The 24,236-nt window shown below is 43.6% G+C and overlaps 2 protein-coding genes and 1 long non-coding RNA gene across 4 annotated transcripts in view; 1 reads left to right on the top strand and 2 right to left on the bottom strand.

The window, feature by feature from the left end:
• Positions 1 to 1,914: 1,914 nt before the first annotated feature.
• IL22RA2 (interleukin 22 receptor subunit alpha 2) lies at positions 1,915 to 11,033 on the bottom strand. Of its 2 annotated transcripts, none has more exons than XM_080588506.1 (6): positions 10,681 to 11,033; positions 9,682 to 9,829; positions 8,841 to 9,019; positions 7,600 to 7,769; positions 6,957 to 7,135; positions 1,915 to 5,573 (listed from the first exon to the last, which is right to left on the bottom strand). In XM_080588506.1, the coding sequence occupies exons 1-5, from the start codon at positions 10,775 to 10,777 to the stop codon at positions 6,980 to 6,982; spliced, it is 750 nt and encodes a 249-aa protein (XP_080444632.1). In that variant the 5' UTR covers positions 10,778 to 11,033; the 3' UTR covers positions 1,915 to 5,573; positions 6,957 to 6,979. The 2 variants fall into 2 exon arrangements, with proteins under 2 accessions (XP_080444632.1, XP_080444631.1); XM_080588505.1 differs by lacking the exon at positions 1,915 to 5,573 and adding an exon at positions 5,623 to 5,883.
• Positions 9,035 to 21,239, top strand: LOC308193620. The gene is made up of 2 exons (XR_013949817.1): positions 9,035 to 9,267; positions 11,024 to 21,239. It is a non-coding gene; the product is annotated as an uncharacterized lncRNA (long non-coding RNA).
• IFNGR1 (interferon gamma receptor 1) overlaps positions 18,578 to 24,236 on the bottom strand; it is a 23,043-nt gene continuing 17,384 nt past the window's right edge. The window contains exon 7 of the mRNA XM_080588504.1: positions 18,578 to 22,775. Coding sequence (XP_080444630.1) covers positions 22,281 to 22,775 — 495 coding nt within the window. The 3' untranslated portion in view covers positions 18,578 to 22,280. The remainder of the gene's footprint in view (positions 22,776 to 24,236) is intronic.

Genomic DNA, 24,236 nt, shown 5'->3' with positions numbered 1-24,236 from the left:
AGGTGGATGTGAGGAAGGCATTTTTAATTTGCTACTAGTTCTCACTGTTCTAGTGTGTTATTAGTAGGCAATAAATTACATTAATCTCTTGGGCTGAGCCTGTTTTGCCTGTGTTGGTAATTGGTGAGGGATCTCCCTGTCATTATCTCAACCCACGAGTATTTTTTATCATATTTTCTCCCCTTGTTCTTTTGAGGAAGGGGGAATGAGAGAGCAGTGTGGTGGTGCTCAGCTGCCCGCTGATGTGAAACCACTACAAAATCATATACATGTAATTTCAGGGTTCAGTTTATACCCACTAACTATCCCATTAGTATTCTACAGGAGCACTTCAGACACTACAGTAGAGCTTTGGTCACCCAAGCATAGATGTCTGTGCATCTCTGTGTGACTTCAGCTGACATGCCAAGGAGGTGAGGGTCTCCTTCAGAGCCCTTGTATCTGCCAAAGCTGTGTGAATGTTCTGGAAACTTAGGGATATTTTAAATGGCACTAGACACCTATGCTGAGCTGTCTGACTTTTTAAATCCTCTTGATAATGTCTCTTTGGCCTTAAAGATTGCTGTTGAAATAGCTGAATTATCCTCTCTGAGCAGAATACACAAACATCGTGTCCCTATAGGTATAAGGTATCTCCTTGGTTATGGATGCTCGTAAAAATAGTCTTGCTCCATACTAATAAAGCAGTCCTTTTCAAAGGCAAAAACTGTTCAGTGTCTGTGCCAGCAGCTGTACCATGTAGCTGGCCAAATCACTTTGCTTGTATTTTGTAACCTTGTTGAAATACACGTTTCTGCCCTGATGCTGCAGGCTCTTTGCTCCCCAGCTACTCTGTGCACGCTTACCCTGTAGTAGTCACTCTGCTGCTCTCCAGAACATTTCTAATTCTTCAGAGCTTAAATCAACATTTTACAGCTGTTTTCTTCCCCAGGTTTGTCTCTCTGATTCTCATTGCACTTGGGGACACAATTAGTGGTTTCACAGACCCTCTGAAAGTGTAAGTTTGAGTCAACTCTGTTGTTTTTCTTCTCGCTGATGTATTTTAGGACCTTTATTTTTTCCAATACAAAAATTAAGAATAAGAACTTAGCCCAGAAATCAGAGTTCAACCCAGTCCTATGACAATCATGTGCTTGTCACTTGCCATTTTTTAAAGAAACCCAATGTCTCATAATAAACAATGTTAAAAATACTTGCCCATCTGTTACAAAATGAAAAACAAGTGCTTATGGCTGTTTCTTGGAACCAATATGATTTGTATGATTTCTTATAAAGAAATAATAATAAAAAAAAGAGCAAACAAACAAAAAATCTCTGTGTCAGAATGACATTGCCTGGAAGACAGCAATGTAATGACAATTTTCCAGTTGCTCTTCTTGTAGGTACAACAATTAACATCAGGGCTGTTCATTATGATCCTGTTCCTGTGTTTAAAATAAGGACATCTCTGAAGTCCCTACAGTGTGATACTGTTGGGCTGCACTCTGTTACTACTGAGGGTATTTATGCAAATCAGTGTCAGGTCCCCACTGCCTTAGAAAGGAGCACAATAATTAAAAAAAAAAAAAAAAAAGTAAAAGTTGCTAGTGGGTCTTTGGTATTCTCCTCAGGTGATAGAAGCATTTCAGGAATTCCCTTTTTGTACTTTCCTTGTAAGCATCTGGGCTCAATCTTCCCATTTTTTCCCCATCGTAAGACAAGGACTGTTTGACCTGGGCCTTCAGCAAAAACAACAGGTAAGATTTGCAAGTGATTTCATCATTTAGAGAATTAAATTTTCAAGCTTTTTTTCTTCTCAGAAACACTTTATAAAAGATCCTGAAGACAAGTGCAAAGGATACTGTACATTTCCTGATGGTGAACACCAGTGTCATTTATTTCCCTCTGTTTCTCTGTAGAAGTACTCTGGTTTTGTGTCCTGCATCTTTTCTGGCAAACCAACTCTCAGAACTTGGGGCTTTGATTTTTCTTACTTTTTTATTTTTTATTGGAGGACACATTTTACAGATTAATACCTTTGATCATTGTAGCAAACATCAAAATCCATAGGAAATCCACCAGAAAGCAACTAGTTATGAGTAATTCACTGTGGTTGAAATACTTGATAAAATCTGATAGACCTGATGCAAAAGCCAACGTCATTTCACAAGTGTACCCCACCACAAGAACTGTGCTTACCTGACATCAAGTCATGCAAATAAATAACCCCCAAGTCCACCTCTGATTAGTGCAGATATATGGGAGGTATGATCAGGGAAGGCCCAGTGCTAGACCATGTCATAAACACTGAGGATCACGGCATCACATAAAACTGGGCATTTATATGGTACAGCTGGCTATGCATAATATTCTCCTAATTTATAAGGCTGGAGCATCTGCTCCATTGCTGTTGCGCCATCAGCTTTTCCAGAGCACTGTTCTTGAATTCCTGGTCATCGAATATTGCAGCTGTCTGTGCTGGTGGAACAGGAAGTTGAAACCAGTTTCAGCAGGAGATAAGCTCTTACTCCATCCCACAGATAAGATAATATTGAGTGTGGTCAGGAAAGAAGTGGTAGACCTTGTGGGATGGGCTCCACATCACACGAAGATCAATAACGGCAAGCTTTGAAAGCTGTAATACTTATTTCTCATTGGCAGGATCCCCAGCTGTGACACAAGGACCTGGCCATTGCGACAGGCCGTGACTGCGGACATCCCCTGTGACGCAGCAGGCGGGGGCTTAGAGAATAGGTTGCACAAGTCCTGACTTTTTTCTTCTGCTTAGTCTTTGTGAACCTACGCCATGGTCTTAGCAGCATTTGTTTCTGTTTCCTGAACCAGAAGCTGGGGTTAGGCACTTAGCTAGAAAGTGCATGCTCTGCAAGTGGCACTAAACTAAGAGAAGGGTGCTTTCATCTGGGCCCTGCAAACTGCTTGCCAGAAGTACAAGCTAGCTGTAATCTCATGGGCCTTTGGCATGGCCTATATTAGAAGACTGATCTTGCTGGGTGCCCTCTACAAGCAAAGTCTCCAAAGGGTTGGCTGGTGAGCCTGATTCTCTCTCTCCAAAAAGAGTGGCCTATAGAGGAACAGCCTGGACGCTAGTCCCTGTGCCCTCAAGCCCACTCAGGTTTCATTGCAGAAGCGTGGCAACAGTCCAGAATATGCACTGCTTGGACAGCTCAATTCTTGGAATCGAGCCGACAATGTGAAGGAATCCTGCTCGGATGTGCTTACCACCATGGACCCACGTGCCAATGCAGGACAGCTTTGGAGAGGTGAACCCACAGTAGACAACCTCCTTGTGCCCATGAGGAGGAAGGGGGAAGAAGGCCAGAGCTCACTTTTCCAAGTATTTCCAAACTGCCTCACCTGTAGAAAAGCCCTGTTGTAGTTCAGAGCCTGGGATAGAGCTCTTCTTCCTTTCCATCCACACGGGGACATTAACAGCAGTGTGCCATAGGGGCTAAGGCACCAAATAAGTTGTTTTCAAACTCTACAACATTACCAGCGCTATCTAGGTGTTGTGGGTGCAGATCTCCCAGCTGGTACCTGCTACAGGAAAGTACTTCTCCCTGCATAAGCCCCCTGTCTGGCAAACCCAATGGAGCAAGTTGTAGAAACATGGCACTATTGCTGATTGTGGAGAAAAATATGGCACTGGCCATTTTACTAAACCCTTCCCCAGTAAAACTACATGGCTGAGCAGAGTTGAAAGGATATTTGCAATCCAAACGGAAAGTGAAATTTTTTTTTTGCAGAACTTCATGAAGTTGGTAATAGTAAGTCATGGCACTGTCAGAATGGAAGTGGTTCCTGCAACTCTTGTGCTGCTTTCTGTAAGCCTGTGTTGTTGCTAAGGAAGCGAAGTCTGGTTAGCAAACACGATAGCACGAGGCTTCTTCAGATCTTTTATTCTTTTTTTTTTTTTTTTTTCCCCAGTGTAAGTGCTGCACATTTCATGTAATTTTATCAAATTGAAGAACTTTCAGATTTCCAGCTTCTCTGGCTCCATAGCATGGCACCTGCTATATTTCTAGCCGGGTCTGAATGCTTCAGGCACCCCTATGGCTCTTCTTCTTTCTTAAATACATATATATTTATAGATTTTAAAACTCTAAACAGTCTCATGCTCTGTATCTGCTAAAGGTACAGTATCCAGCATTGCTGTAGACTGTTCCCTGACTAGGGTAAGTAGATGTTACCATAATAAAACTTTATCTTTGTTTAACAAGGGAAACATGAGCTGCCCTAAGGAAAGAAGTGAATTTGAGAAAGAACTTGAATTACTACAGATATTGTCTTCAGGCTGTGATAACCCACAAGTGGATGAAGTCATCGCTGCTGCAATGCATGGCAGGCTATTTCTTAACACCTTTTCTGAGCTGTTTTATTGCGGTTCTGCAAAGGGGGTGGCAGGGTAGCGCTGGGTCTTACGTGCTGCATGCAGTTCTTGCAATTTATCACCATCCACTGGGATCTGAGACTTGTCATGGTGCTATGTACTGTACAGAGGATTGATAAGTCTCATTTCCCATTGAAACTTACCTAAATTAAGATATGGAGTGATACAGGCAGGGTAAAACAACTGGAAGAAGTGGGAGGGGAGGAAATAGGGAAGTGTGGAGAAGGAAATCTGTTTTTATGGACCAGGTATGTGGACACAGATAGAGCACTGAGACATCCACCCCGCAAACAAATGCTTCACCACTTTGTTTGCCTTCAAAAGTGGTCATTCAAATATATTATGTGTTAGAGTCAGAGGGTGGGAATATTTCATACAAAACGCCCTTTTCCAATGTCTGGTAAAGGCACGAGTGACCAGCATTCACCTGCTTAAGCACAGCCTCTCCTAGACGCCTGCAGCCAGCATCCTGGAGCTGCTTTCAGCGGTGCTGCCTGTAGGTGAGGTGCTAGGGATGGAACATGAAAAGTAACTTGGATGAGATGTAAGTGAACTCAAGGTCTGTCGTTTAGATTGAACTGATCCACCTTTGTGTGCATGTGAGTTAAAGGAAGAGCGGACAGCAGTTACGTAGCAGGGAGCTCTATTTTCTCTAGGGCTTTCTTTGCCCTCTCGTTCTTGGCCCACACTCATTGCCTCTCATTTAATTCACAATAGCAGAGTGTGGTTAAGTGTTAAGATTATCCTTAATTACAGACCTTGCAGAACTGGCAAAAGCCACGTCACCTCTCCATCAGTTGTGGCTCACCTTGTCCAGCAAATCTTGTGTGATGAAGACTAGGAGGAGTCAAATCATTAGAAATCACAGACGATGGTTAGCGTTCATTCATCATTTACTGGTTAAAATAGAGGTCTCTTCCCTTTAACTGTCTGTCATTGAGTGCAAGGACCTTTTTTTTTCTTTCTTTCTTTCTTTTTTGTTTTTTCCAGTTTAAATGAGCACCTGCCTAACCACAGGTTTCACTATCTGAAATATTATGTTGAGGACACTGTGAAGACATTGTGAGCATGGGACATGCATATTTTAAAGGAAGGACATTTTTAAATCTTCTGCTGCGATCTTTATTATAGAAGAAATAAAGTATTTGGAACTTCTGTTTTATAAACCATATTTTAACTCCAGGGCCTAAAATAGAAAACCATAGAAACAATCTTAAGGATATTTTCACAAGTACTTTTTGCAATTTTTTATTACAATACAAGGCTATTTACCTTGTAAGTACAAATATGTGCTATCTTAAATTGTTCTATACGATATACAAAGAATCCTTGGACTTTGTGTAACATAAACTGATTGTGGTGAATTGGATAATTTAATGCAGCAAGGGTTAATTTAGAAAGCATCCACAAATGTAGTCCAGCCGTATTCTAGACCATAGATGTCAATTTACAGCTGGATCCATAATGGGAGGCATCTTCCACCTTTATCCCTGTAACTGGGAAGAGAAAGAGAATTGCTGCCACAGTGTGCATTTGAGCTGCATGGTATTGAATTCAACCAAAAATGCAATGCATGACCTTTGCTGCATCCCTCCTGTACCTCTGCAGGTTGCTCTGCTCTTACCTGAGCTTTCAGCCTTGTAAAGGAATGGAAAAGCTCTACAACAGTGTGGGGAGATCACCTAGAAACAAGCCCCCTCCTTAGCCTAAACCCAATGACCAAGTCTCAAGAAAGACCAACATTATGCATCACATTATAAAGCAGAAGACAGAAAATCTCTTATAGTTAGGGCACTAAGCTCCAACCAGAAGCATGGGTTCGAACCAATGCTTTCTTGGTTTCTTCTGTTACCCCAAGGAAGGACATAAACCTAAGCTTGTTGCAGTCAATGCCACTGATATCAGCTTTGACTTAGGTCCTTTTAGGTTCTGTGCCTTGGCACTTGCAAGGCAGGATTAATAATAAATCTCTCTGCTGGGCGTATGATACGTGAAGATACTGTAGTAATCAAGCTAAGTAAACAAACAGACTTTTCAGACCAGCTAATGGAAATAACCCTTGCATTCTGGCCCATGAAAACTCATGAAATATGATAAATGGTTTATTTATAAACATTTTATTCCTAAAGAACGGCCATAAAGAGTGGATGAGCACATATGGATTAAACACGTCAGGTAAATCCCTGACCAGAATTGCAGAGGTTGCAGCAGAATTGCATGTTAACAAAGTTGGAGGTCACTCATTTCCTGGTTAATTATTACTTGACAGCAATAAAAGCTGACAAAAACAATATTACGTATAAATGCTCGAAGAAAGGGAAGACTTTCTGAGCACTGTGCCAGCTTGCAAATAATTAGCCACACCATCCTTCTAATCTTCTTGGCCGTATCAATGGATATGAAACTCGCTGAGATGCTGCAAGAGCCCTGGCTAATGCTGTCCCGCTCTCGTATGGGAACGGCAGTTTTCCTGTCACATGTCATTTTCTCTTTTTGGAGAGCATCTACCTCTGATGAGGGGGTTGTCCCCACCTTCCAGCACCCCCTCCATCTCCAGCTGGCGACCTACCTGCCCCAGCGGCGGCTGCCCCGTCACAGCAGCATGGTGCACTGCCTGCTGCTGTAGGCACTGCTGCGGTCCAGTGTCGGCACGTACGTTTTAGCCACGACGCAGTAGCTGACTCCACGCCTCAAATCTTCTATTTTAACCACTTTGTCTTTTCCTTCGTACACCAGGACTCTGTGTTGCTTCAGATGGGGGGAGAGAGGGGAGGAAAAACAGCTGGTCACGCGCATTGTCCTAGCGAACATGTCTGTGAATAAGGTTGGGAAGGCGAGATCATGCAGAGCAGCACGTGGACTTGCATGAAGTCAACAGCACCCCTTATTTATTTATTTACTTCTCAATCTATTTATTTATTTATTTTAAGAAACTCACTCCCAAAACCGCCCTCATTTCCCCTCCGTTTCAACAAGACCTTACAATCTGAAATACTAAGGTGACGGGAAAGAAGAAAGAGGAGAAGAATTAAAACTCGATTCCACCAAATTCAATTCATGAAAAAAAAAAGCCTACTTTGTTTTCAGATACTTACACAGTTATTTGTGCCCTCGCAATTACAGAGGACTGTTTCAACTGTAAACGAACATGACGTGCCCATACTTTCCTGGCTTTTCAATCATAAAAGTTTTGTATTTGAATATGCACTTACCTCATCTAGCAAATTGTTAATTATGAAGACTTGGTACAGCAGATCATAATAATTTGTCATTGGTATCGTGCTGCCTCTCTTCCTTCTATAAGGAGAACGTGGAGCCTGGAGCTTTACTGTGATGGATTTGTTGCTGTGAACCACATTTACTGTTGGAGGTCCTATCATAGCTAAGGGAATAAACAAAACAATGAGTGTGATTATGGGTTATTAATAACATTTCACAGAACAGAATGCTTTGGATTCTTTGCCCTGATTTTTTTTTTCTTCCTTCGCATTTTTCTGTTATCTTGGACTGCATAAAGCAGATACTTGAACCATTTCAGATATGTCAAGGGTGCAGTTTCAATCTTTTCCTTCAGAATTTTTGCAGTCTGCTTGGTTAGACATGGCTAGGGTTTCAAACCACGCCTGCATGCTTCTGCATGCAGCCCCCGAGGTGTGGGGAAGCAGTGGCTGCCCCACGTGTCTCTGCAGGAGGATGTGGCGCAGGGCAAGACGGGCTGCTGCTGCTGCAAGGTACTGCTTTAGGTCAAAGTGGTTTGTCTGTACAGGATGCTCAGGTTAGTTTGCTCATCAGGGCTGTGGAGCTACTTGTATTGATGTCTATGGTTCAATATTGATGTCTATGGTTCAATTTTGCAGTGAGAAGTGGGCTCAGACTGGTTAATTCACAGGGAGATTAATGGTAGGTACACGGGTACTGCTCAGTGTTTTGACAGACCTCCAGTTTCATCGCACACTGTGGGATTACAATGACTACTAGCTAAAAGCTTTGCACATGTCTTTTCTAAATACACTGCAGTCAGGAAGACACATACATATGAGAAGGCTGTTGGCTATGCAGCTGCTGGCTCTCTTCTCCCTTTTCCCCTCGAGCAGAGAACGTCTCCTTCTTTTCCACACTGTGCCCAATCCTTCCAGCAGCTCCCAAAACTGCGGAGAATATTTTGTGGAGCTCCACGCCCTGGGGAAGAGGTTGAGTTAAAGAGCCAGGCATTTCAGATCCCCTAATCTTAGATGAGGAGCTGCTTGACTGGAATTGGTTGGCATTCAAGTGTGGGCAAAATTATGTTATCACAACACTTCACCTGAGAGCCATGGACTCACAACTTCTTTTGGAGCAGTTTTGTAGCTAGGGGAGGATCACCTGTGATTGCAAATTGTGAGCGCAAATGCAGCACCCCATGCCGTGGAGAACCCAGCCCCTTTCTCCGAGAGCCCCATGTGTTTGTACTTACTTTCTCGCCAGGGTGTGAATCTGCAGCTGAGGCTCCAGTCGGAGTAGACACCATCTGAAGCGGCTCGCACCCTGCCGTAGTAAGGCTCCTGGACGTCAGCAGTCTCATCCGTTAGGTCGCAGAAATGGTTCTGAACCCCCCAACACTCTTCTTTGTTTTGCCATGTGCTCTGCCCATACCTGCGGGGACAGGAGGAGGACTGGTGTGGACTCTGCTACCGCCGACCAGATCTGTACAGATTTCTAACATCCCATTTTAGCTTGGCTGTGCTGACCCGAGTTCTGCTCTGGAAACTGACTCTTCTGCAATGCGGTGACGGGGAGGATGGATTTCATGGGTGTTTGGGAACTGAAGGTTTCTGTCTCTTCAGAAAGAAACCTAAAGCGGAGATGCAGGTCGCCTGCCCCATAGGAAGCCACACTTGCAGGTGAGCTTTTGCTTCACAGGCGTGTTCAATGATGCACGGAGCGCTGGTTTCCACCAGCCCATTTCCCCAAAGTAGGCACTGTTTCAGGCGCTCAAGGTCTGAGGAGCAGCCCCTGGCACGCTGCCTCTGGGGCCAACGTGCCCTCAAGGTCCCCCCGCAGAGGTCCCTGAGCTGCTTGGAGCAGAGCTGCAGCACTGCGGTGCCATGAGGGCACACAGCACGTTGCTGAAGGTGCTCGTGCTCTGCCTGCCTCGGGCTGCTCAGCTGCACTTTATGGACTATTGATAAGTGCAGAAACAACCGGGAGCTGGCAGCAGGGCAGGACATGGAGAATACCCTTCGGCACCTGGGAAATGCCTCTGACTTGCCAAACAGGGGCGGGCTGTGGGAGGCTGGAGTTCCCCCGGCACTTACACTTTATACTGCACAAAGTAGACGGCTTTTGCCTCTTCGGCCCTCCCAGGCTGCCAGTGCAAGGTGTTGTTGAAGTTCAGTGAATGAAACTCTACCTTCTGCGGCTTAATGGAGTCTTGCAGGTCTTCATTTTCCAGGACCAAAATCGCTGCAAATAACAAGGAATGGTGACACAGTGCGTTTGTCACAGACGTGCTGCTCCGTATTCGAGCACATGTGGCTCATGCGGTTTCAGACTAGCAGATGGCAGGGAAATTAAATCTCCTGGGTCTCATGTTCAAAACTTTCCACGTCGCGGTGACCAGATCGAGCAGTTACAGACCACATCCAGTATTGTGAAAGGAACAATTTATGTAGGTATTTTCATTTCGGTTTTCTTATTGAGTTTACTGCTGCGGAAGATGCCCAGCACACAAACCCTACGGATCAGTTCACAAAGCCTGCGCTAAGTAGCCCTATCAGTAGTTAAAGTTGAGTGCTCTTTCCTTCACATAACCTGCAGGGATTATAGCTGGTTTAATAGTTACCACAGCTGCGTTGGCTCCTGCCTAATAAAAAATATGACGTTCACTGCTTTTCCCATCTGAGGTACGGGAAAAAGCTGCCTGACAATTTTCAAGATAATCTGCTCCCACACTGAGACAGTTGCAGGTGACAGAATCAGTTAACACCCTCTCAGAAGCATCCCAATACTAAAAGTTTTCTGGAATTTGTGACCCGGATGACTTATATTTTTGCAGCTCTACCCCTGGCATATCACAGAGCCAGAGAAGACTTGTACTAGTTGAACCGAAGCTGGTAACACAGCTATAAATACATGCAATAGGCATCATGCTTCTTTCAGCTGCACTTTGTAAGGCAAAATAAGACTGATCTGGAAATGACAGGACTTTTGAAACCAACCAGCATATCCAGAGACTTTGTGACTCCTCCAGCTTCACTCACAGACCCAGCACCCCCCTCCCCATGTAGGAAGAGAAATTGAAAGCCTTTACTTACTGCTTATCTCATCCTGAAGCAGGTGCATCAGTAAGCAGAGGGAGGAAAGCGTGATCCCCCTCATGCTTAGGAGAGCAGCTCCATGACTGAAGAGCATCTCCCTTCCTCTTGGGCATGTCTTATGAGGAAGTAATTATTAAACTTGCCACACGAAACTTCCCCTGTGATAGAAGCTTTCAAAAAATCCCTCGTTTGGCTTTTATTTATTCTAAGCGAAAAACATATGAGCTGTTCTAAATTAAACATAAGCAATTGTTCTTACTTGGCTGCTGTGATGACTCTGAAATTTGGAACTAATTATGAAGCAAACCAACATGAATAACATCCTTTTTTTTTTTTTCAGGCATTAATTCCCAAACGTCTGGCACTATTGTTTTATCCTTTAAATTTGTCACACAAGCTTGCTTCTTTTCTATGCTAACTTTTTTCAGCTTGCTAGTCACTCAGAGATGAAGAATACAAGAAATCTTGCTGCAATAACGTAAAACACCTACCGATGGGATGTCATCTGTCTGAGTGGCCTGCCTTGGGGGTCGGACGTAAGAGAGCAGTTTGTAGGAGGGTTCGAGGCAGGACGGCATCTAGGGACGTGCCATCAGAGGGACGAGGGGACGTGAAATGGTTGCACGCTGGAGCACACGGGCTGCTGGAGAGATGCTGAGCAGCTGGGGAGCTGCAGGGCTGTCAGCCTCGGGGCTGGCAAAGGGGAGGCGAGCCCAGCCTGCCGGGCCAAAGTGCCACTCCGCGTTGGACTTTCAGATCACAGCAGTCACACGCGGGTGTGCCGCGTGCTCCCGTACCTGCGTTTGCTGCTACTGCTGCTGACCTCCAAGTTTCATGCCGCCAGCACGCTCATCCCTGTGACCGTGACCCCGGGGATGCCGGGGCTTGCCGAACAAAGCGATGTCGCCCTGTGTTTGCAGTCGCTTTATTGCTGCACATGCCAGCCTGCAGGGAGCCCGATGTCGCCTGTCGGGCGGGAGGCAGAGTGTGGCCAAGGCGGGTGAGCTGGTGCTCGCACACCAGTAATATCCCAGCGCACTCACCTCACCTTCTGCATGCTCACCGCAGCGAGCGAGAAGGGAAGACCCGAATTGGCACCACGCGGAGCAGCGTGATGCAGTGGTGCCCTCCAACAATATAATTCATGTGGAAATGAGCTGCCTGCAGAAACAGGTCGCCTCTGTTTGCAGAAACAAAAATTTGCCTAGCTGTCACCTTCCCTTTGGGAAAAGGCAGAAGCAAAACGCCTGCCAAGCTGAGAAAAAGTACGAGTTCTGGTTCAAATTAAGGTGCTTTTTGATCAAAAGGCATTCAGTTACAGTAAGCAAGCTAGGCAAAACCTAATGAAGAAGCTGGCTTTGGTCAGATCTGTGGGCAGCGGCTCTCAGTTCAGCTGAGCACATGTACATCATCATGCAAGCACTGAACCTGCAGCAGGCACCTTAGAACTGCAGACGTAAAACTCTGAATAATTAGCTAGTTAACCCAATGTATGGTTAGCTGAAAAGGAATACAGAAAAAGACCAAACAAAAATCCAAAAAGCAAGGTAGAAGGTGGAAAGGCAACCTTGCCATCACAATCTGGGAATTTTTTATCTATCCATTTCCCAAACACATTTTCAAAATTTGATGACCTTTAAGAAGTTCCCCACACCAAATACAATTAGTATTTCATCATGTTATATGAGCTCAAGTGCGGGAATAGGGAACTTTTACAAACCAATCACTGGGCTGAAATGCCATCAAAGTTTAGTCATTCTTGTCACAGGTCGTGTATTTGCTCATTTGAACTGTGCCAACCACCTTACCGTACGCCGCACAACAGCAAATTGCCAGGATCCCGGCGGTGGAACTGTGCCAAAGCGGCTGCTGACGGGAGCTCCTCCCATGAACACAAAACCTCCTGAAAGCCGGGCTTGGAAGCATGGCTGGCCACATCCCTGAGGATGCCAGAATCTCAGAAAAGGCTGCCGTGTGCTATGGTGAAACGGGAAAGAAATGCCAGGGCCACGGAAAAAGTCAGGGCTTCCCGTGAGCTGCACTCTGATAGCGCTTTATCTGTAATTGCAGTCTAAAGTAATCTCTAACTCTTCATATGATTTTGTGCTTACTGAAACATCCACTGATAATCCCCACGTTGTTAGCATCTGTAGCTTTTTTCTGCTCAGGAACTTCAATCACGTTGCTTCAGTGCCCTGTGTGGTAAAAGCAACTGTATTAAAGCAAGTGGCAGCTGCACACATTCATATAGGCATATGTATACATACACGCCTTAAGTTTAGTACAATACATCAGTAGCAAATTTTAAAATGTAAAAAAGAAAATAATAGAGGAACATTATGGGATGTACACTGCAACACTATATTTTAAATAACAGAGAACTTCTAAGAAACAGTGTTGTTTAAGAATACTCTGGATGGTACTCATAAAGAGATGGAAAAGGAAAACGTTTTGCTTTCCCCACCAGCGTCCACATTAGTTCCGCTATTAGCTCCTGATTATTTGTGCTGGCACTTTTCTGGGATCCCAGTCTTTCTGAAATAGCAGTCCTGATGTTTCTGTGAACAGAGACAGAGCCGCGGGCTCAAGGACTTTCTTCGATTCCTGAAATAAAAACCTATCTGTATACTGGGTAAACAGACTTCTTTCTCTCAAAGATTGACTATTGCCACACAGAGGTAAAAGTCAAGTGCGTTCTTGCTGGAAGTTGTCTGACTCATCCAATTTGATAGCACCGCCTAGTCGTATATATTTTTTTTCCCCTGGAGCAAGTTGTTTCCCATCCGTAAATGGAGAAAATTTAACCCCAGCAGGGCTCCTGGGGCACCACCTCAGGCTGTCCAGAACATGGCCCTCAGCTGTCGGGAGCGGGTGTGTGGGTGGGTTTCACTTGTGTGCCTGGGCCAGGGTTAGGAAAGGTGAAGGAAGGAAGAAACTCTGGAAGCCCTGCTCTACAGGGAGTGCCTCTAGCAAATGGCAGAGGCCAGGTGAATCTGTCTCATGTGAGGCATTTGGCACCAGAACAAATAGACGACAAAAAATGAGCAGCTCAGGTTAGCCTGGACCCAAGGAATATTCTCAATTTTTTTTTTTTTGCTGTAGTTTTCAGTTTTTAACCCATCTAAGGAACCAGCTCAACCCCATGGAAAAACTTGTCTTGGAAGGGGGCTCTGGAGGTCGGTTAGTCCAGCCTGCTGCTCCCAAGCAGGGCTGATGGTGGTGTCGTCTCGGCTTAACCACCTTCAGCGTGGGAAGAGAGGAGAGGCGAGGAGAGGTGAGGAGAGACAAGGAGAGGCGAGGAGGGGAGAGGAAAACCCCCACAGTCGGGCAATAGGGACTTTTTCTCAGCCATTCAGGGAAGAGGCATTGCATCACAAGAGTTATTACAGAAAATTCTCTAAGGAAGTGAGACTGACTTTCACTGCATGCTGTGGGCATTCATTGCTTCCTTCCCGCAGGTACGAACGGCATGAACTGTTCAACTCTTGCTGTCAGAGGGCTTGGGTCAACATTTGGAAGATTACGGTGAGAAATTCCCAGTGCCATATCTGCACCTTGATAATGAGAAATGTGAATGCGTTGAAGATGAAGATCTGGCGAAGGCTCACTCTGTAGCAAGTCCTTATCTGCACTTAAAATATTTATTTAACAATGTGTGAGATGCTGAATTGTGCCAGAACATTAGTAACCAACGGTGGAGTTCATTAGGATCTGCAGGAAATACAGATACAAAAAATGGCTCAGAGGCTGTTATTTAAACGACAGGTTTCTTTAGCTGAGCATTTTTTCTCATTTGCAAAACCTCACTTTTTTTTTTTTTTTTTCCTACTTCTGCAGTGCTACAGCTGGTTTAAGCACACCGAGAAAAGACTTGTTCTCCTTTAGCTTGTGGGTCCCTCACCAAATCAGCCACGGGCCAAAGCCCACCCGTTTACGACAGGTGGAGATAATATTCCGTAGGGTGTTTTTTTTTTTATTTTTCTCTCTGTTTGCTTTGGTTGAAGTAATGTTAGCAATACAGGAAAGATGCCAGGTGATCACTTGTCCAGCTGAAACCACAGATAAGCTGGAGAAGTGCAACACAAACATTGCTCATGCTTTCTTGGCCCGCCTGCTAAGGCAAAGAAAGGCAGGCTCCGAGCCGGGCAGCGCCGACCGAAGCCTGTTCCTTCTCTCCTTCAGCCTGCCACCAGCAGCAGCTGGGGCAGCGCCTGAAACATCAGCGGCGCAGACAGCATGCGACCCACAGGCTCGTTTTTTTTTTGTAAGCTGGCTTTAGAAGCCCCCTGCCACGGACCCCCCGGCCCTGCCCTGCCCACGGAGGTGCAGGCCGACTCACCCCGCGGCGCAGACAGGGCCAGGGCCTGGCAGGCACAGGCGGTGGGAAGGGGCTGAGGGAAAAGGGATGTCTGCCTCCGCAGCTGTGGCGGGGGCTTGGGCTGCAGAAGGAGCAGATGCTTCTGGCAGGTGTTTTGGGCAACGAAGCTGGGAACGTTGTGAGCTCCAGGGACTTCCCTGGCCACGCCAGCCGCGGATGCCGCAGCGGCGATGTGGCATCCAGTGGCAGGGGACGGGGCTTTGTGCTGGACGAGGGGCAGAGAGCTGCCCAAGCGCCCGGTGTGCCCCGGCAGCACCTTCCCAGCACCCTCCCCACTGCCAGGTGAAAACCCGTCCTCCAGAAAGCACCCGCACCAAGCGATTTCCAGGCCGGTGCCTGCCTCCACACGCTGCTCTGGTAACTGCTCGTAATCACAAAGTGTCTTAATGCTGAAGTTCAGGCGTGCTTAAGTTTTTGAAGTTTTTGAAGCCAGGAAGGAAGCTAGGCCATGGTACATCTTTGCAGAAAGCCTTCTCCCCTCCTCCTACCCTGCTTTCTTCACCACGTCCACATACCTACAAAAATTTAGATAAAATAAATAATAAAAATAAATCAAACCACCTTTCACTCACCTCCCCAGCAAGGTGAGGTTTGTAAGCATCTCACCGTGCAGCCTGCAGCTCAGTTCTGTGCTTGTCGTCTGGTTTCTTACTAGAGGCTCCCTACTGTCTGGGGAGTGCAAACTAGAACTGAACTGTTTTCTAATAACTCTTTTCAAAACCCCCAAAGCATTACTGAAATTTTTAAGAAAAGTCTAGTTTCACAAGCATTTTTCTTTTCTTTCTTTTTCGTTTTCTTCCTTTCTTTCTTCTTTCTTTCTTTCTGCTTTTCCCTTATTTTTATTTTATTTTTATTAACAATACCTGATGTGCGTACAAGCCTGCTAGCACGCAGGAATCAGTGTGATGAGCTTTGGGGACAGAATCTCTCATGCTCAGCAGAACTGGTTTTCACACTTCTCAGGGGTGTTAGTTTCGAGCTTACTGAACTGTGACCATTTAACCAGAAAACAAAGCATCACACGGTTACCTATTTGCGAAAAGAATCTTTGTTCCCTATTCTTTTTCTTACAGAAAATTAAATTTGGCGCACCTCAGATAAAATTGCTAGTTTTGCTGCACATCCCAGGAGCAGCTGATAAAGTCATTCTCAGTAATCAATCACCCGACCCCCTGTGTTTTGTTCCGATTGTAGTTAAATAGGCTTTTAGGAAGGGGGAAAAAAACCCTAGCTATTACCCTAGGGCCTGATAGAAGGCTAGGTTTCCTCTAGTCATTCTGAGATAGTGAACAGAGAAAAAACATTGCCTAAGTAGCCGGTAGTGGGAACAAGGGCTGACTCCTGGGATGAGCCCAGGCAGAAGAAGGGCCTCTGCTGCACCTGCTGGTCACTCTCATACACCCATGGGAGGAATGGCAAAGGTGATCTCTGCCTCTTTGCCTCTCGCCACCCAGCCACCAGCACCTCCCAGACACTCAGCTTTTGCAACCCTTCCTTACCTGTGAAACTGCTCTGCGTTTGTCCCCCCCCCCAACACATAAACAATAACAAAAAATAATAAAATAAAATAAATATTAAAAAAAAAATAAATGGCACAAAACCGTCAAAAAGAGTCATACCCAGGGAGATGACACAGTGTATTAAACCTTTATTCTTTTCACCCTGTTTTAAACCTAAAAGGACGATCCACACTTTTGGTAGAAGGGTATTTTTGAAGGGGCATAACCTTTCTGAGTCTGTGCTGCTCAAGAGATGTCGGCACAGGAAAAAGCTGTGTCAGACTTGATGTTGCTGCTTGCTGCTCAGCTGCATAGACATTATTTGACAACTGCAGGATTAATTTTGCAGAACGTAGCAAGCTGGCTGGGGGAACTGTCTGGCTTGTTTGTTCTGTTCGCGGTACAATTTCTCTTTTAAGATATGCCTGAACACTAGAAAATAAATTTTCTTTGCTTCAAAACAAATGAAAAATTAGTTTTCAGCCTGATCAGTTACCCAGGCAGTTCACTGTCCAGTTACACAAATGGGAAAGTTAGAAAGCATATAGATGAAAGCTGTGTTCAAATGAGATTAAAAACAACACAAAACAGAACAAGAGCCCCAGGAGGAAAAACTATTCTAAGTAATTCATATTGGGTTAGTCAGAAAAAAATATACAATCCATTACTAAAACTCACTCACGGAACATGTAATGAATTAAACTGCAGTAATTAATTCAGACATTTTATAAATTCAGGTTTCTCCATTTTTTCTGCCTCTGCAATCTGCACAGCCATTTCTCAGAGAATCTGAATTCCTAAGGTATGACCACTCTTACTGGAACCAGTCCAAAGACAGCACTGCTTGTAATCTTCAGAAATTACTTGAAATGAGGAATTTGGACTAAACACGTTCATGAGGAGCAGAACATAGACAAAATCAAAATTCTTCTAACAGTAGTTTAAATCCTGTTGGGTAAACTGACAGAAATAGTTGAGTTCCAAGACACATATCGAAATGCACTTGTTCATAATTAAAAAGTAAGAAACATGTAAGATTTCTCTGATAATTTAAACGTAAAGTTGTCATGGCTTTGGCTGGGATAATTTCCTTTGGAGGCTCACACGATGCCGTGGTTTGGATTTTTGATGACAGCAGTGATACCAGAGGGCTGTTCAGTCGCTGCAGAGCGGTGCTCGCACAGAGCCGAGGCCTCTCCTGCTCCTGGTGCTGCCCGGCCAGGAAATGGGCTGGGGGTGCCCAGGAGCTGGGGGGGGGGACACGGCCAGGACAGCTGGCCCAGGCTGCCCAAACGGATGTCCCACACCGCGTGGCGCCGTGCTCAGCAGGAACAGCTGGGGGAAAGGAGGAGGAAGGGGGGTGTTGGGGTGATGGTGTTTGTCTTCCCAAGAAGCCGTTACGTGTGACGAGCCCTGCTGTCCTGGAGGTGGCTGACACCTGCCCACCAATGGGAAGTAGTAAGTGCATTCCTTGTTTTGCTGTGCTTGCACACCCAGCTTGTGCTTAACTGGTGAACTGTCCTCATCTCATCCCACGAGTTCTTGCACTGTTACCTTTCCAGTTCTCTCTCCCAACCCACCTGGGCAGAGCGAGTGAGCGGCCGGGTGGTGCTGAGCTGCCTGACCGGGCTAAACCACAACAAAGTAATCAGTAAGAGCTTCTAGGAAGCCTAGCTTTCCCTTCTCTGTAGCAACCGATCCATTCGAACGGTGTGACCATTTAATGTAATTCTTACAGAGAACCTAATGACGGTCCCCAGGCTCAGGCATCAAACTGGACTGAAGTTACTGCCTGCTGCATCAGGAGCACGAACACAGTTGCTGGATGACAACAACGACTGCCTACCTACCATCACACACACGTGCTATGTACAGACACAACCCACTGTTTTCTATTCATTTTCAGTAATGCTCAGGCATACACCACATACATGGCGCTAGGAATTAATTGAGAGAGGTTTCAAAAGCAGGAGTGTATTCAGCTCAAAGGCTGACAGAAGGAAAAAGAGCACACACATTTGCCTTTTGAGATTTTTTTTTAATTTCACATAAACAAAAATTTAATTTACAGTATTCACAAGTATTTTAGTTATAAATTTGAAAAGAGAACCGAAGTACGGTAAATGGGCCAACAGTGGATAAGGAATCTTCTGGAGACAGGAAGACTTGAGTTAGACATTAGAAAATACTTCCTAAGAGTGATGAGCTGCTACAGTAGATCGCCTGATGGGCTCGTGGAGTCTTTAGGCAAACATGGAAGAGGAATGATACTGTATGATACTGACCTGGGGAGAAGAATGAACTGTGGACCTCTGGGGGTCCCAGTTCACCCAGTGGTTGCATCCATTTAGAAAACGTGGAAAGCATATGAGTAAACATGGACTTGATATTTAATAAAGGACAACTCTTAAAAATCACGCTAAAGAAACCTATGCAGGTCATGATAGGAAATCTGTGTTTTGGCTTCAGTAACTTGGAAGATCAAAGGTGCATTTTCTTTTAGACATGCTGAAACTATTAAGATGAATTAAGTGCAGTAGCTCTATTTACTAATACTGAACTGTTTACATGGCACCATTTCAGAGCAATCACTTATTTCTAGTCTTAGTTGAGAAAAACAGCCTTTTGCATGCAACTTTCGTTTCCTGGAATCTTCACTAGTGAAGGACTGACTACATACAAACTTGCATGTCTGTTCTGAGCAACTGGGACACTAACATACCCTGTTTTCACAGATGCCAGTAGATTTAAAAAGAACGATTATTTCTATTTAAAACTACATTATTTATTTACATAGAAAAATCATAAAAACAGACCATCCGATGCCTCTGTGTCAGCACAGAGTATTACCACAGTACTTCATTGTTAATTTTAGAGCTAACAATAAGAACTTACAATACCAGTGCAAAAAGGACAGCCAAAGAATTTCTTAGAAATGTTGGGCCAAGGGTTTGTGATGCAGGTTGTTTTACAAAGGATATAATGTTCTGATGTCTCACATTCCATAACCTCCGAAATCACCTTTAGGAGAAAGGATGAGAAGAACACTGAGCAGCCGTGACGAGTAAAAAAATCACCTGAAGCAGCTTGAACTGATGAAACCTTCTATGTGTGTCATACTGAATAGCTGATATTTTATGTCAGTAAAAGGCATGAATATTAAGCAATTTTGAACCTGCAAACATTAGGCTTTTTGACACCCAGTGCCAAGGTGCTATTCCCAAATACTTGGGAGCTTAAGCAAACTACTATTCCACCACAAGAATATGAGCTTATTAATTTAAACACAGTTCATAGTTAAGTGAAAATGCATAGGTAAATACTACCCAGCAGCTTCAAAAAGACATGGCTCAATTACTCAGTACTACAGAACTGGGAAAGCAATGCTGTAGCCAGCGAGGCATTTCTGTGTTCCCTGTTCCAAAAAGCCACCACACTGCAGGTTGCTGGTAGCTAGATTGTCTCCTAGTGGAAATACCGTCACGCACTTCCCCTGTTCTTAGGCTCTCTCTTACTAATACTGCCACCAGCAACAGCTGGAGACAAGACTCGGAGTTTACTGACCCATGAACACATTCTTGTCTCACTGTGGCCTTACGTTTTCAGTCACAGAGAGTAAATAAACAAATCTGGTGCTCTGTGCACCCTGTGCTTCACAATTATAAAACCTGCCAGGTGTCCTGAACAACTAAAACGTTGAAACTGCTTCCATTCCTTTGAGTGTTAAGCACGCAGCACGTAGAAGGGAGGTGGTCCAGGGAGGGTGATAATTCAGTGGCTTTTGTAACTATAGTTCCAAAAATAAAAAATAAATAAACTTCATGATAGTAAGAAGAACAGGCCAGTTGCATGCATATGCATGTTGTGTAGCACAAAATACCCGTATTCCTGTGCTTGATTTTCAGCTTAGAAAATAACAGTGCTTTTCCATTACACATAACTACCCACCATGCCAAATTTTTCCCATATGCACATGATATATTTGTGTTGTTTCTGACCTTAACCTCCCTATCCTTAACTACACCCTAGCACCCTATGCAGCTCCTATTTATCAACAGCCTACAAAATCTGAAAGAAAATGCACCATTTTCAAGCTCTGCACAAGAGACAGCTGCTCATCTCCTTGGTAAAACAGACTGCAAGAAGCACATTTCAGTGGTGAACCATATTATTAACTGAAAAGTCAGTTTTGTTGAAGATTTGACTGCAAGTTAATTCTGATTTCCAAAGCCTTCTTGTAGTATTACAGTAGTTGTACGACTTGTACAGTAGTTGCTGTACAAACTTTATCTTAGGAATACTCATGCCACTGAGAAATTTAAGGACAAAAGCACAACACTGCTTGTTACAGCAAGTGATTTTAAAGGGAAACCAAACATTTCTGATATGCATATAAAAATTATCTTTTAGAACAAAGACAATTTTGTATAAACTAACTACCTCGTGTCTGCAAAAATATCCCTTTTTCCTGAACTAAGCACTATCATAAATGTTTCCTACAAACAGAAAAAAACACCACCAAATCTGGACTAAAGACAAAGTACCTGGATTGAAGGCATTAGACTTGCAAAGCTTTAAAATATAAAATTCTCATCCTTCATTTTTCAAAATTATAATCTTACATGACAATATCCAGAGCACTTTCAGATGACAGTGTTTTAGGAACTTCAAAATACCACATTACTTTTCTGTTGCCTCCCTCTAAAATACATCTGAAGACAATCTGGTACAGTTTCTGAGTTAGGTCATAACAATGAAAAATGGCAGTCATTTTCAACCATCTAGAAAATGTGACTGGTTGGCAGAAGCCCTGTTGGTTTGTATGAGAAAACATCACATTGTTCTAAGAATTGCAACAGAAACACTCTGGAGGAAAGCAGGCTGATTAATTTTTAATAACACTTCCTGGAGAGTCTGTGTAACTACTGCCGGTTACACACACCTTCCTTCCCCCTGCACCTCTGGAGGATCAGCCAGCACGCTTATACAGGTGTTATCCAAAATGCGACAAGATTGCACAGTGTATCTAGACAATCCATCTGGATGCAGCTGTAGAGAAGTAACAGCGTTTTAAAGAACAGCTGTTTACATCACAGGACTTCTGCTTTGAAGTTAAAAAAAAAAAAGTTAAACATGTACTCACTGAAATGTGCAAAGTAATGGCCCTGAAAGTACAGACCTCTAGTTGCAGAAAAGAACATAAATAACTGGTTCTTGGCGATGGAATCAAATTCCTAAGTGACAGAGGAAAAAGTTACAGGTATATTCTTACTTAAACAGTAGGATTCCCTTGAATATAAAACATTCTTCGAAAATTTTCAGAGAAAACAATGACAAGGAAAAGAATACCTCCAATAGCTCCCGTAAATGATACAGCAGCTGTTTTACACTCCTTCATAACATCTCTGCTCTTCACAGAGTACTGTTCAAATAACAGAGAACTATTCTGTTCAAACAGGAAATAGTAAGTTATGTCCTATACACAGGTATTTCTGAAAGTGACAGGTTATTATGAAATCCCCCCCCCAGTTTTCATACTGTTCTCAGGCGCTACACTCAGTCCCATTTCAGGATCCCACTGTACTAAGCTGTATACTTGTTACTCTGTTTCCATCAGTGTAAGTACAACCTGTAGATATTCATGATATAAGCCTGGCTCTCCATAATCTTCAGTAATGCTGTTCTTCATGAGCTTTTATTAAACATTTCATCTATCCTGGTTAGTCAGTAGGCCTGTAAGCAATCACAGGTTGTTCTTCACCAACATCTATCAACATATCTAATGGCACGTGGGGCTTGTCATAGCCAGAAAATTTGGGACAGCTTCTTGGAATGACTGTTTGTTGTATTTCTGTGGCAGAAACCTCTGGACCTGAAGAGTTACTACTTATACCTGTTTGGTTACTGTCCGAAATAAAGTAACTCTCTTTTACTTTACAATTCTGTTCATCATCAGAAGGGACCTCCTCTGTAATCTTCTGCACAGAGGACTCTTCCACTTTGTCTGGTGCCTCTGGCGGAGGACAAGAAGATGCTCCTTCACTGAAATTATCAAGACTGACAGCTTCTTCTTCTGGCTCTATATTCAGCAAGGCTTCTTTGCTATTCAAAGGCAACGCTGACTGGACTGGCATGACGCTTACTATAGAGATGTATTTTCCCTCTGATTTTGATTCTAAAGCGTTATCCATGTTCAGGTTTCTTATCACAGTGACCTTAAATGGGGGAAAAAAACAAAAACACTTTTAGTTCCGCATAATTCACTAATTTATCTGCTTTACCTTCTGTTGAAGATTAGAGGTTAAAAAAAGATACCAGTGCATAATACAAACTTAATGTTTTTACAGCCAATTCCTGCAGAATTAGCAAAATGAAAATCTGGTAAGGTCATCAGCCAGCATCTATGACTCCAACTGTTTCATTCATACTTCTATCTAAGCTCTCAAAAATACCTTCCACATGAAAATACATTTGCAAGGATCAAATCTGTTTCATGGGTACAATCTCTGCCCACTATATTTTTAGTCATCTGAAGATTTAAGCTGAAGTCTTTCTAGTTATTTCTTTTATATCACTAAGCACTCCCTCAATACTGCAAGAAACTGTAACGTTTTGCTTTGAAAATTCTACCACAGGAAGAATATATTAAGTCATTCAATGGCCTGGCTCCAACTTGTTTTGAAACATTAAGACATGCCTTCAGGATGTTTAGACCCTTCTGATTTTTTTTTCTAAGGTATTTTAAAGAATATGTACGAAAAACGAGGAAGGGTAAACTTTGAGCTGAATGATGTTGCCTTCTAAAGCTACTAGAAAGCACAGGGAGAAAGTGCTATTCGATTCAAGAGTCCTTTCCAAATTTCGTAATTTGTTATATACGTGTATCACAGACTACCAGCTACTTTATATGAGCTACGTTCTTAATGAGATATAAACAGTTTTGCAAACTGTTTTTGGGATACTCTGTAAAATTATTTGACTGAAAATATTGGTTGAGGCAAATTCGGAAGAAAGGTATGTAGGTAAGAAGGAGAAAAGGAAGAGAAAAATAGCATTAAGAAAAGCTCCAAATAGGCAAAAAGAATCTCCCAGTCCATATTTGTGTAAGAACAGAGTGCATTCAAAACCAGATGATCAAATCTGACTGTGCTTTACAAGCACCTTCCTTGATCAGAAGGTTACGAGGCCTTATCTTTACATTCGTACCTGCACAGCGTGCTGACTTCATTAGAACTGATTACTTCCCTTCACCTCTCAATTCAACCCCAAAACCTTCCCTTCAGTTGCCCCAATACCTGTTTATAGTACTGTGTATGCTGGATCAATGAGATTACTGGAGTTAAAAAACAAAAAAACCAACCACACACAAGCAAATGCTCCTTGGAGAGAAGTTATTTGTAATCTTAGTAAGCAATTTAAATGATCTACAATCTTATCTGATAGGTGTGTTAACACAACTAAGGTGAGATGGTCACCTTGGGAATTAAAGATTGCCACCAGGAAACTTTTTTAAAAATTATTATTATTATTAAAAAAAGACATTTCAGGTGAATCGTAACACTAAGAATCTAGCTGCTCTTCAGCCATCATCCTCTCTGGACTTTCATTTTCTGTTGTGCAGAAATAGTCAGAATACCATGTAGAGAATATCTGGGGTAATTCTGCATGAGTCGTAT

This window comes from Anser brachyrhynchus (genome assembly GCF_964034855.1).
Source record: "Anser brachyrhynchus genome assembly, chromosome: 3".
NCBI lineage: Eukaryota > Metazoa > Chordata > Aves > Anseriformes > Anatidae > Anser > Anser brachyrhynchus.
Note: the sequence above shows the minus strand (reverse complement) of the source record. Positions and strands in the feature narration are given on the sequence as shown.